The 13,779-nt window shown below is 47.6% G+C and overlaps 1 protein-coding gene across 1 annotated transcript in view; it reads right to left on the reverse strand.

Annotated features, from left to right (window-relative positions):
* Positions 1-13,779, reverse strand: part of LOC308167969 (transient receptor potential cation channel subfamily M member 4-like) — a gene marked incomplete at both ends in the record, with an annotated part of 41,318 nt that overhangs the window by 26,690 nt on the left and 849 nt on the right. The window contains 17 exons of the mRNA XM_080542449.1: positions 218-264; positions 441-548; positions 687-799; positions 946-1,091; positions 1,258-1,387; positions 2,485-2,613; positions 3,113-3,214; positions 3,312-3,608; positions 3,782-3,897; positions 4,565-4,667; positions 5,969-6,199; positions 6,492-6,556; positions 7,835-8,012; positions 8,132-8,301; positions 9,582-9,762; positions 9,983-10,160; positions 10,677-10,738. Coding sequence (XP_080398575.1) covers positions 218-264; positions 441-548; positions 687-799; positions 946-1,091; positions 1,258-1,387; positions 2,485-2,613; positions 3,113-3,214; positions 3,312-3,608; positions 3,782-3,897; positions 4,565-4,667; positions 5,969-6,199; positions 6,492-6,556; positions 7,835-8,012; positions 8,132-8,301; positions 9,582-9,762; positions 9,983-10,160; positions 10,677-10,738 — 2,356 coding nt within the window. The remainder of the gene's footprint in view (positions 1-217; positions 265-440; positions 549-686; positions 800-945; positions 1,092-1,257; positions 1,388-2,484; positions 2,614-3,112; positions 3,215-3,311; positions 3,609-3,781; positions 3,898-4,564; positions 4,668-5,968; positions 6,200-6,491; positions 6,557-7,834; positions 8,013-8,131; positions 8,302-9,581; positions 9,763-9,982; positions 10,161-10,676; positions 10,739-13,779) is intronic.

Below are 13,779 nucleotides of genomic sequence, written 5' to 3' on the forward strand. Positions count from 1 at the left end.
GGGGTAGAGGAGTGGAGGGATGGAGGGATAGAGGGGTGGAGGGACGGAGGGGTGGAGGAGTGGAGGGATGGAGGGATAGAGGGATGGAGCAGTGGAGGGAGGGAGGATGGAGGGGTAGAGGGATGGAGGATGGAGGGGTAGAGGGATGGAGGGGTGGAGGATGGAGGGGTACAGGAAGGAGAGATGGAGGGACAGAGGGGTAGAGGAGTGTATATACCTTTAGTGGTCACCCGGGGACTGTTGGGACCCTGGGTGTCAGCATCACTGTCGAGAGAGGGACACGTTTACAAACACACACACACACAGACACACACAGACTCTTGTGCGCACACAAACACCTCACACATACAGACACAAACGCACAAACACACACACACACAGACACACACACAGACACAGACACACACACACACACACACACACACACACACTGTGTTTACATGTGCTTGATGTCGGAGAAGGAGAAGATGGTCTCTCCATAGAGGCTGTTGTTGTCTCTGGCGTGTGTCACCTCCTCAGGGTTCCCCTCCTCCTGCAGCTCCTGACCCCTGGGGAGAAAGGTTCCTACCTTCAATGACCACACAGGGGGGGGAGCGTGTGTGCGTGTGTGTGTGTGTGTGTGTGTGTGTGTGTGTGTGTGTGTGTCTGTGTGTGTGTGTGTGTGTGTGTGTGTGTGTGTGGGGTACCTGAAGGAGATGAGCTGTGTGTACATGAGGACAGGGCAGAAGAAGGTAAGGGCCAGCTTCCACACCTCCGTACTCCTCTTCATATCCCCCCACCAGATCTGAGACAGGAGGGACTGGGGGGGGGGGGGGGGGTAATGTTATATTCTCTTACATTTTGACAGGCAGACAGACAGACAGACAGACAGACAGACAGACAGGCAATCAGACAGGCAGGCAGGTAGACAGCCAGACAGGTAAACAGACAGACAGGCAGACAGACCTGTACTCCGTCGTGGCTGAAGAACAGGCGTGCGTCAGCAGAGATGGCCATCTTCAGACAGGTGGTCCCGCCCCACACAGGAGACCGCCGGATCAGCAGGGTGAAGGACCGACTCTCACTGCTCTGGTAACACTTACTGAACACGTCTACACACACACACACACATCATACACATCATACACATCATACACACACGCACACACATCATCCACATCCACACACACACATCCACACACACACACACACACACACACACACACACACACACACACACACACACACACACACACACACACACACACAGTGTCTCACCATGTGCCAGGTTCTCGAACCTCAGAGCCAGCAGCTTCATGGAGAGCTTGGTCTCTGTCTCGCTCTCCAGCTTAGACAGCTCCCTCAGCATCTTACAGCCAGACAGAGCGCTGAGGACAGACTCCCCTGCCTGGAGGGAGGGGGGGGGGGCAGTCAGGGGAAATGTAAATGTACTGGTAACCTTTATCAAATACTAATGAGGTATCTTTTTTTATTGGTTTTTGTCAGAAAATACATTTAAAACACTCAATTCACTGAGGAAAATACATTTAAAACACTCAATTCACTGAGGAAAATACATTTAAAACACTCAATTCACTGAGGAAAATACATTTAAAACACTTTCACTTCCGCTTTAGTTAGTAAGTTAGTTACAAAGACAGTTACTCTATAATTACTAAATATATAGATTAATAAAGATATTCCTCTATCATTACTAAATATATAGATTAATAAAGATATTCCTCTACCATTACTAAATATATAGATTAATAAAGATATTCCTCTATCATTACTAAATATATAGATTAATAAAGATATTCCTCTATCATTACTAAATATATAGATTAATAAAGATATTCCTCTACCATTACTAAATATATAGATTAATAAAGATATTCCTCTATCATTACTAAATATATAGATTAATAAAGATATTCCTCTATCATTACTAAATATATAGATTAATAAAGATATTCCTCTACCATTACTAAATATATAGATTAATAAAGATATTCCTCTATCATTACTAAATATATAGATTAATAAAGATATTCCTCTATCATTACTAAATAGATAGTTTCATTTGTCTTGACATGTTTATTGGTGCCACCAAGTTGGAAGAAACAGGGTGATAACCCTGGCTTTACAGGCCCAACCCCATTTCTTATTTGTATCCATAGTGGTGCTCTGTCGGCTAGCAACCTGTGCTCCTACCCTGCCAGTCTGCACTGGTATTAGAGGAGCGGTAACAAGTGCAAAAACTTCGCGGCTGGACTTAAAGATTGAAGCTTTGAAGTACCCACTCGATATAACAAACAACAGTTTTAGGCCACAAACAAAAGTAAATACTAAATACTTAACATTTGTGAATTGGATTCACTGTCTCGTTGGTATGGCCTGGTGGGGCCAAGGGGTGAATTGGGATTGGGCCACAGTCAGCTCTAATGTATCCTGACCCCTGAGCTTGACCCCTAAGCTTGACCCTAGGAAGGTCTTGCTACTCACCATCTCCCAGAAGAACACGGCCATGTCACTGCGGTTCTGCAGCACAGCCCAGATGAACAGAGAGGCCCAGGGGAACAGACAGCGACTCTCCCTGTAGACACACTCCCCCCGCAGCATCCTGCTGACCCTCTGGCAACACACACACACACACACACACCTCAGCATCCTACTGACCCTCTGTCAACACACACACACACACACACACACACACACATCTCAGCATCCTACTGACCCACTGTCAACACACACACACACCCACACACCCACACACCCACACACCCACACACACACACACACACTCACTCACACACACCACAGCATCCTACTGACCCTCTGTTAATACACACTCCCCCCTGACAGACAGACAGACAGACAGACAGACAGACAGACAGACAAGCAGGCAGACAGATAGGTGGGCAGACAGACAGGCATACAGGCAGACAGACAGACAGGCAGCCAGACAGACAGACAGACAGGCAGACAAACAGACAGGCAGGCAGAGGCAGACAGGCAGGCAGACAGACAGGCAGACAGACAGACAGGCAGACAGACAGGCAGGCAGGCAGGCAGACAGGCAGACAGACAGGCAGACAGAGGCAGACAGACAGACAGACAGACAGACAGGTACCTTGAGAGCCCTCCTGTGTGAGGTGATGTGGCCCAGGCCCAGAGGAGAGTGGTAGAACGGCCGACACACGTCTCCCAGGAGATCCTCCAACACACGAGACACCTGGGGGGGCGCGGGGGGTGTTACCTGTTCCTTTAACCAGAGATCCATGCCCCCCACCCCTCTCCTCCCCCACCCACCTCCCCTCTCCCCCCCTCACCTCAAACAAGCTGAGCTCCTTGGCGGGTCCCTGAGGGTGGTTGAGGGTCTTGGTGGGGGAGGGGTCCAGCAGGTTGCTCAGCGACATGACTGAGGCTGCAGCTCCCTGCCTCTCCCCCAGGTGGCGCTGTAGCAGGCTGTAGGCCACGGAGCTGTCGGCCAGCGAGCGGTAGAGCGCCTCGAGACGGCCATACGTCAGGTAGTCCAGGATGTTCAGGCCGTTCTCCGTGAACAGACGCACAAACTGAGGCTTGTCGTTGACCAGGGCATCCGTCATAGAGTCCTCAAGGTCCTCATACTATGGGAAGGGGGGGGGGGGGGGGGGGGGTCGAAGGTGATTTTTGGGCAGAATTTCCATGTATGAGTGTAAGTGTGTGTGTGTGTGTGTGTATGTGTGTGTGATTGATTGAGTGAGTGAGTGAGTGTGTGCGAGCGAGCGAGCGTGCGTGCGTGTGTGAGTGTGTGTGTTACCTTCCAGTGGATGTCTCCGTTGAACAGCTCACTCTTAGCGATGTCCACTCTGTTCCACGTCACCGCCAGCTTCAGCTCCTCAGTGTAGGCATCACTGGACACACGCTGCTTACTCGCTAACACACACACACACACACACACACACACACACACACCAGTGTGGAGATGAGAGAGAGAGAGTGTGTGTGTCTGTTACCTCTGACCAGGGAGGTATTCCATAAACGCCGCTAAAGGAAAATCTAGGCTTATTTTGATAAATTAATTTAAATTAAAAATGTAATATTTATTTATTAATTTCAGTGCGAGTTCGGTTCCCTGAATGTGGCTGAAAGAAATCGCTGCTGAGTTACCATGGCAACTTTTGCCTCAGAACTAACCTAGTTTCTAACTGTCAAGATTAAGTTAGATTCGTGTCAAAAATGGCAGAAACTAAATCCCGAAAGACAGTTCTGTCAAATGTCTTTTTGTAAACATCAGGTCCAACCTAATGTGACAAACATTGATTTGTGACAAATGTGGCAAAGCATGAATTCACGTTTTACTTATGTTCTAAATTATGTATTAATAAACAAGTTAAGAAAATTACCACATTCACTGTCTTCAAAAGCCAATAGATAGATAGATGAATGATGAATTGTGTTATTGGAATGACTTTAGTATTAAATCACAGTCGACATTAACTCGAACCAGGCTTTTTCAATTAATCGCTGATTTAATTATCAACGTACGTGAAATACCCCCCAGGGCTTTGAGCACCACTGTGTGTGTGTGTGTGTGTGTTACCTCTAACCAGGGCTTTGAGCAGCACCGTGTCAAAGTCCTCGGGCCCCTCCTGCTCTCCGTGGTAGATGGTGATCATCTCTCTGTTCTGGTAGATACTCACAACCTGGTCAGGGTTAGGGGTCAGGGGATAGGGTCAGGGTTAGGGGTTAGGGGTCAGGAGAGTCTCAAGGATCCCACGTAGCATCTAACCAGTGAATCACTGTAGAGAAGCTTGATGACAACAGCTGTTTAAAGTCTCTTAATACTCTGTGTCTTCCTGCATCACCTCACCCTGTCCACCACCTTGTTGTCTGGTTCTCTACCCTGTCCACCACCTTGTTGTCTGGTTCTCTTTTTTTTTTTTTTTTTTTTTTTCCAGATTTTATCCCTTTTTCACCCAATTTGGTAGCCAATTTAACCCAACGTAGCATCCAATTATCCCCTGCCTATTGCATAGGATCCGCCGCACGACCCCGTGGCCGGCAGTCCCAGAGGAGGCCGCCAGGCAGACTAGGCTGACTGGCTCCTCGAGCCCAGTACCGTTATTCCGGCGCCCAGGGGGCGGTGTTGCGCGACGGATCCTAGTCCAGAAATACTCCTATACCGCCCTCGGAAGCGGCCGGCCAATATGCCGCTTCCCGTGTGCCTCGGCCATATCTGGATCTGGCGAGCCGGGATACGAACCCCGGCCCCGGTGGGCAGCATGCACTAGCGGCCAGTGCGTAGACCGCTACACCACCGCGGGGCGTTGTCTGGTTCTCTACTCTGTCCACCACCTTGTTGTCTGGTTCTCTACCCTGTCCACCACCTTGTTGTCTGGTTCTCTCCCCTGTCCACCACCTTGTTGTCTGGTTCTCTACCCTGTCCACCACCTTGTTGTCTGGTTCTCTACTCTGTCCACCACCTTGTTGTCTGGTTCTCTACCCTGTCCACCACCTTGTTGTCTGGTTCTCTACCCTGTCCACCACCTTGTTGTCTGGTTCTCTACCCTGTCCACCACCTTGTTGTCTGGTTCTCTCCCCTGTCCACCACCTTGTTGTCTGGTTCACTACCCTGTCCACCACCTTGTTGTCTGGTTCTCTCCCCTGTCCACCACCTTGTTGTCTGGTTCACTCCCCTGTCCAGTATCTTGTCTGGTTCTCTACTCTGTCCACCATCTTGTCTTCAGGCTACACCTTAACTGTCCCTCCTGAAACCTCTCCGTCCCCTCTACCCCCCTGTAGAGTTTCGCTACTGTAAATAATAATAAAAAAGTAAATAAAATAGAAAGATCTTGCTTCTTCCAGCATTTTTGACCGCTAATGGCCTCTTGCGATGACTGATGGATAGATGATTCATTTACTTAGAGAAATGTATTTGTTGTAAGTCACTTTGGATAAAGGCGTTTGCTAAATGCCAAAAATGTTTCATGTCAGGATGTCTTACCCTCTCCACTATCTTGTCCATGTCCTCGTTGGGGAAGTGTTTCCTGACCCTCTCCGCCACTCGGTCCCTCAGGTCCACACTAGATCCCGCCTCCCCCTCGCTCTCGTTGGATGACGGGGTCAGGGGCGAAGACGATAGGCTGTCCAGGATGTCACTCAAGAAGTCGGCAACACCCCCCGAGCCTGCGAGCACCAACCAGGGCATCGAGTTCTTCAGAGAGGAGTCCAACCTCTGGAGGGAGGGAAGGAGGAAGAGAGGGAGTGGGAGAGAGGGAAGGATGGAGAGGGAGCCAGGGAGGAGAGAGGGCAAAACATTTATGTGATAACTACGGTATAATTGATTGTTGTCTGTGTAAATTGTGTCCTTGTAATAACCATAAATAATAGTGATGATGCGTTTATATTCTGTAATCAGGGCACGCTTGAAACAGAAACTTTTGTCTCGAACGGACTCCCTGAATAAATACAGGATGAATAAAAAGTTATAATACAGATTGACAGTTTATGAAAAGTCATAACTTTACCTCCAGCAGTGTGGTCTCCCCTGACACCAGCATACACAACACTGGGATGTCTATGCTGCCACTGCCTACACACATACACACACACAGACACAGACACAGACACACATACACACACACACAGACACACACACACACACACACACACACACACACAGACACACAGACACACAGACACACAGATACACAGATACACACACATGTTAGCAACACTTACGAATCAACTGAGCAGAGAGTGAGACATCAAACTCTTTGTGTTCCTCCTCAACCTGCTTCAACTTCCCCCAGCCTCCCCTGGTGTTCTACCGCCACCAGCCTCCCCTGGTGTTCTACCTCCACCAGCCTCCCCTGGTGTTCTACCGCCACCAGCCTCCCCTAGTGTTCTACCTCCACCAGCCTCCCCTGGTGTTCTACCTCCACCGGCCTCCCCTGGTGTTCTACCTCCACCAGCCTCCCCTGGTGTTCTACCTCCACCAGCCTCCCCTGGTGTTCTACCTCCCCCAGCCTCCCCTGGTGTTCTACCTGCCCCAGCCTCCCCTGGTGTTCTACCTCCACCAGCCTCCCCTGGTGCTCTACCTCCACCAGCCTCCCCTGGTGTTCTACCTCCCCCAGCCTCCGCTGGTACAGGCAGAGGCATGCTGGCTGGGGTCCACCCTGGCCCTCCCCTGTGCTGCAGTTGTGTCCTCTCACCACCAGAGGGCAGTACTACACCCGGGCGACTCACAGCGGCTCAATACCTTCCCTCAGTGTCCTTACAACAGTAAAGCTTGTGCGTGTGTGTGTGTGTGTGTGTGTGTGTGTGCGTGTGTGTGTGTGTGTGTGATCTGTTACCACAAGACTCTCCAACAGGTTTCCTATCCTCCTAGGTGTTATTAATATGATCCTTGTCTGTGGTTACTGGACCATGTGACTCTGATCCAGCCTGTTCTTCCTCTCCATGTCACCTGACTCCTTCACCAGGCTGACAATCACAGTCATCACAAGTGCGACTGTCTAGAAGACTATTTAACCATCAGCTCTGTATGTGCGTCTGTGTGTGTGTGTGTGTGTGTGTGTGTGTGTGTGTGTGTGTGTGTGTGTGTGTGTGTGTGTGTGTGTGTGTAGTGCTAGAGCAAATGTGTTTGTTTTTAGTTCGTTAGTTAGTTAGGCTGTGTTCCAATACTTCCAAAAAACATCCTTCCTCCTTCCTCCTCCCTCCCTCCCTTCCTTACTCCCTTCTTCCTTGAAGTAATAACTGATCTAACGAGACCACCCAGTCAAGACTGAACAATGGCTACCTCAAGGGTAGGAAGGACAGTAGAAAGGGTGCATTCTTACAGTATTGGGACAGGCCCTGAGTGTCTCACCCCAGATGCCGGTGCGCTGATGGGAGATGTAGTCCTCCAGTTTGGCCCTAAGCCCCGCCTCCCCGCCTCTACGGCCAACGCTGCCATCATCCACCAATAGGAAGGCCTGGTAGTTGTTGTCTAGGCAAGAGGAGTCACGTGATGTGTTCTGGACATAGTACTTGGCGGGGAAGCTTCCCTAAGAGAGAGAGACAGACAGGTGTGTGTGAGTGTGTGTGTGTGTGTGTGTGAGAGTGTGAGTGTGAGTGTGAGTGTGTGTGTGTGTGTGTGTGTGTGTGTGTGTGTGTGTGTGTGTACCTGAGCGTTGACCAGCTGTGTGCGGTTGTGGACCAGTCCCCAGGGGGCGATGCCGAGCGCCACAACCTTGTTGAGAGAGACAGAGGAGGCGGCTGTGGCGTGGTCCCTCACCGCCTCCCCCACGCACCTCCCCACCCCCTCCCTCAGCCCCCCCGTCAGGATCCACGCCCCTGGGGGGGTTAGAGAGAGACGGAGAGAGGGAGAGAGAGAGGTTGGGGGTTGAGAGTAATGTATTCTATATTTCCAGTTGTCTGTAGGAACTGTTTGTTCCAGTTGAGCCAACCTAGCTCCCACCACTCGCACTGACCTCTACACAAACACCAGTTACATAACCAATATAACATAACAGAAGATAACTCTTCTGATCTATAACAGCTGCTGGACCAGCGCCACGCCCTGACACTTCTCAGAGCACAGAGGGGTTGTTTGTTTGTGGTAGGATGCTGCTACCGTAGCAACAGCCAGTTATCATGACGGATCTCACTCTCACACACGACCCGGTGGTGCTCATTAGTATTATTAACAACAACCATCATCATCATCATCATCATCATCACAACTGGACAGGAGCCATGTGTTCTACGGGACAGGATGTCTTTGTCTCACATCACATCACACACACTCATACACTCACACACTCACACACACATAGGTAATTTCTCACACTACTGTGGAACATCCCCCGCTGTGTACAGTTGCTCTGAGAGAGAGAGAGAGAGAGAGAGAGAGAGAGAGAGAGAGCGAGAGAGAGAGAATATGTGTGTGTGTGTGTGTATATTTATTGTTCTAGTGTAGCGTGCCTCTAGTGTGTCTCCAGATTGCACTACTGCTTTTTACAATACTACCTTTGCACATGCTGTATTGATGCACATTGCACATACCTCTTTGATACAGCCTCTTTTATACATCTGTACATTACATATTGTACATAAGCTACCACACTGTATAAGCTACCTTAGCTGTACATAGCTCTACATAACTGTATATACCTCTAAACTACCATACTTGCCATAATGTACCTATAACTATCACTGTCATGTTTCTATATCATGTTCTTATATCACTATTTGCACTTCTGGTTAGATGCTAAACTGCATTTCGTTGTCTGGTTCTTGTACTCTGCAATGACAATAAAGTTGAATCTTATCTAAACTCTAGCGTGTCTTGGCGTGTCGTGCCCCAACCTGGTCTGGACCCCTGGCCTTGCCAACAGGAAGTGTCCATTGTAGTTCCAAATTAAGACCTTTACCCTGAGGAGTCGTAGTGGAAACTACTCCAGCTAGTACTGACACACACACACACACACACACCCACACCCACACACACACACACACACACAGTGTGGCCCCACTCTGACCTGAATACACAAAGCACACACTGCTTAAGAAAGATATTCATCATCATCATCATCATCATCATCATCATCATCATCCTGGGGAGTGTGTCCTACCTGTGCTCTGGGAGGCTTTGACCAATCCCTGCCTGAGGACCTCCCTGACCCAGGTCTTGACCTTTGCCCTCCCGTCACCCCCCACCACGGAGACAACCAGGTTGGGGGGGGGCAGGCCCCAGTGGGTGGTCATCATGGTGTACACCATCTGGGGTGGGGTGTCACATGACAGACGCAGGAACTAGAGAGGGGGGGGGGAGATTATGAAGCAGACATGATGGAGGGATCAGTCAATCAAAACAAAGAGAGCAAGAATGAAGGGAATGTTCATGGAGAAGAGAACACAGAACAGGAGAGCAGGAGACAGAGACAGAGACAGACAGACAGGCACAGACAGGCACAGACAGGCAGGCAGGCAGACAAACGGACAGATAGGTACACAGACAGACAGGCAGGCGTACATAGCTGTGTCGTCTGCTTGCTCCAGCGAACTCCAGCTCCCCGTAGGCGTCTGTGGGGTACTCTGATGAGTGCTGGCTGCTCTCCCATTGGCTGACGATGGCCCTGCTGAAGTAGTCTCCCAGGGCAACAGACTCATGGTTGTCCCTGACACCTCCACACTGACACAGCCTGCCATTACTGGGGGGGGGGGGGGGGGGGGCAGCAACATCAATATGTCACTGTCATAACAATCATCTTCATCATCATCATTACTGTCTAGTTGTAATATGTCTATCAAAGGAACACAGGACTCAGTAGTTCTTGCTCCAAATTTCAAGTTGAAATCAAAGACGTAAGACTTCTATGTACACAAAAGGGCAAAAAATTGTGTTCACAAATTTGTTTAATACTGTGTTAATGAGCACTTCTCCTTTGCCAAGATAATCCATCCACCTGACAGGTGTGGAATATCCAGATGCTGATTAGACAGCATGATTATTGCACAGGTGTGCCTTTGGCTGGTCACAATAAAAGGCCACTCTAAAATGTGCATGAAAAATTGGAGCAAAAATAAAAGTGTTGTGTTTATATTTTTCTTTAGTAGAACATTCAGTAACCTGTTGATCTAGAACATTCAGGAACCTTTTGATCTAGAACACTCGGGGAATCTGTTGGTCTAGAACGCTCAGGGAACTCAGGGGTCTAGAAGGTTACCTGAAGGAGTCCTCTACGAAGGTGGTGCAGACTCTCTTCTTGATGATTTTGGGGATCCAGCTCTGGAACCACATGACTCTGTTACACTCTGAATGCATCACCATCACCAGGAATACTTATTGTTTATTTAACCGTTATTTTAGCAGGGATTCCCATAGAGATCAAGGTCGCTTTCAAAAGGGTGCTCTGTGCATACACAGTTTACAACAACACATAATACACATACAACATGACAACATTATAAAACACAATCAAGAAAAACCAACACGTTCTTCAACAAAGAGGTCCTCAATCAAAACGTTAAACTCCTGGAGCGGCACCAGAACATCCAACTGAAATGTTCTCTAGAGATTGTTCATCAATGAGGTGCACCTGTCCTGCACCACAACTAAAACCGGATTTACTCTCTGGAGACCACTCGGCTGTTTATCAATTACCACTGAACCTCTAGTCTTTATTCTGCTGAAGACCCAGGGATTCCTGCAAGTAAACACTACATATTATTATCACTACCTAATCACCATTATGGCCTCTGACTAACAATTCGTGAGCTTAGAATTATAAGGTTCTATCTCCGTCTAGGGCAGTTCAGAGATATTGAGCTTCAAAGTTTTTACATTCCATATGTTTTGTGAGATGGAACCTTTGTATTTTATTAATTACTAACTCAAAAATGTCAACATTTGAAAAATAACACCACACATGCATTAATAAACACCTACTGGATCGGATTATGTAAAAAAAAAAAACTCGATTTTGACCAAAATGGAGATAGAACCTTATAATTCTAACGTCACAAATTCAAAAGGAAAGTAGATCTCTCCACATGGGACAGTTCCATCACCCCGTTCGTGTTTGTTTTGGTTGAGGGCGACATGTCAGAGACATGCGTAATTATGCGTAACACGGCTCAGATTTCAAAAGATGTATGAGAATGCGGATGTGGGGAAACCAGTAGTGCCAAGGGTGACTTTCTTGATGCTTCATTTTGTAGCCAATCAAAGTAGATAGTTTCTAGGTAAATACCACATAAATCACTCTCTTGGTGAGTGTTCCGGAACACTTAGGCAGTTAGCGGGTTAAACGAAAACGAGATCGTGATGAACTAAAATGCACACAGGTTGAAGAGGCATGGCTAGGTTTCAAAACCAAATTCCTAAATATTATTGACAGTATAGCCCCCATGAGAACCACCAGGGTTAAAACCCGATCGGAACCATGGATGAATTCGGACATTCTAAATGCTATGAAAGTCAGAGACCTAAAATGCTCTGAAGTTCAAAAATGCAAATCAAAATTAGTGAAACACTTAAACGAAGATCACAAAACCCACTTTGAGAAAATTAAAAAACAATGCAACAAACTATGCAATCAGGTAATTACCATGACCAAATCTGCTAAGAAAGAATACCTCGATAACAAAATCGAAGAAAACTTAAACAAACCACGTGACCTTTGGAAGCTACTTAATAGCCAACTAGGTTGCAGTCAAAAACTCAAAACCAGGTCTACAAACATCAGCATCAAATCTGGTGATTCTCTCCTTACAGACAAGCTGGATGTGGCTAAGTGCTTAAACACTTTCTTTACAACCATAGCCACTAAATTAGTTAACAATCTACCACCCCACTCAGGGCGTTATGGTGTAGAGCACATCCGTGAGTTCTACAATAAACTGGGTGTACGCAATGATGATTTTAAACTCTCCATGGTGTCAAACGATGAGGTGTTTAAAAAGCTAGGCGCTCTACACTCAGAAAAGGCCACGGGCCATGACAATATTCCAGCCAGATTTCTAAAAGACTCAGCTGCCTCCATTACCCCAATCATCACCCACATAATAAACCTCTCCATCAAACAGGGACACGTCCCCCTTGACTTTAAAATAGCAAGGGTAACCCCACTGTATAAAAAAGGAAGCAAATTAGACCCAGGCAACTACCGACCTGTTTCTATTCTTAATTCCATCTCGAAACTTATGGAAAAAATAGTTTATGAACAGGTCGATAGGTACCTTACCGAAAAAAAGCTGATGTATGAATTTCAATCAGGATTCAGAACATCCCATTCCACTGACACATGCCTTCTCTATTTGAACGACCACATCAACCATGAGGTGGACTCGGGCAAGTACTGCGGCATGGTCATGCTGGACCTCCAGAAGGCCTTCGACACAGTAGATCACCACATATTGTTAGATAAACTGAAAGCAATTGGGTTCGATAGAACATCGGTGAGCTGGATGCAATCCTACTTAGAGGGGAGGGAACAGGTGGTTAGTGTGAACGGAACACTGTCCCCCCCCCTCCCAGTGACCTGCGGCGTTCCACAAGGAAGCATTTTGGGACCTTTACTGTTCCTAATATATGTGAATGACATGTCATCAGCATGTGATTGCAATTTGTTCCTGTTCGCGGATGACTCGGCTCTGCTGGTCTCTGACAGGGACATATTGCAGGTGGGAAAAGCGCTAAGCACTGAACTGAGTAGAATCTGCATCTGGCTAGCTGACAATAAACTATCAATACACCTAGGTAAAACTGAAACCATCCTATACGGATCCCCATCTAAACTCAGAAAGGCTGAAAATTTTAAAATAAAAGTGGGTAACATTAATATCACAAGAAAAGAGGATATTACATACCTGGGCTCCATCTTAGAGGCAAATCTTTCCGGAGATAAAATGGCAGCAAAAGTAATCAAAAAAGTTAACCATAGAACTAGATTCTTGTACAGGATATCCTCACTTGTCAGTAAAAACACACTGAGGACCCTATCAGGAGCTCTCATTCAATGTCACTTCGACTATGCCGTAACATCATGGTACTATAGAACCACAAAGGCCCATAAAACAAGACTCCAGACAGCCCAAAATAAACTGGTTAGGCTTCTGCTAGGCCTCAACCCTAGGACACATCTAACCGCTGCTCATTTTTTGAGCCTTGATTGGCTACGAGTAGTTGACAGAGTGCAGCAGCTTGCACTGGGCCTGGTCTTCAAGATACGCTACACCACAAAGACACCCAAGTACCTGTCAACATACTTCCAAAAAGTGAACAACGTCCACACATACAACACCAGAGGAAGCTCCACGAACCACGTT

Source organism: Nansenia antarctica (assembly GCF_963989245.1).
Source record: "Nansenia antarctica genome assembly, chromosome: 11".
Lineage (NCBI taxonomy): Eukaryota > Metazoa > Chordata > Actinopteri > Argentiniformes > Microstomatidae > Nansenia > Nansenia antarctica.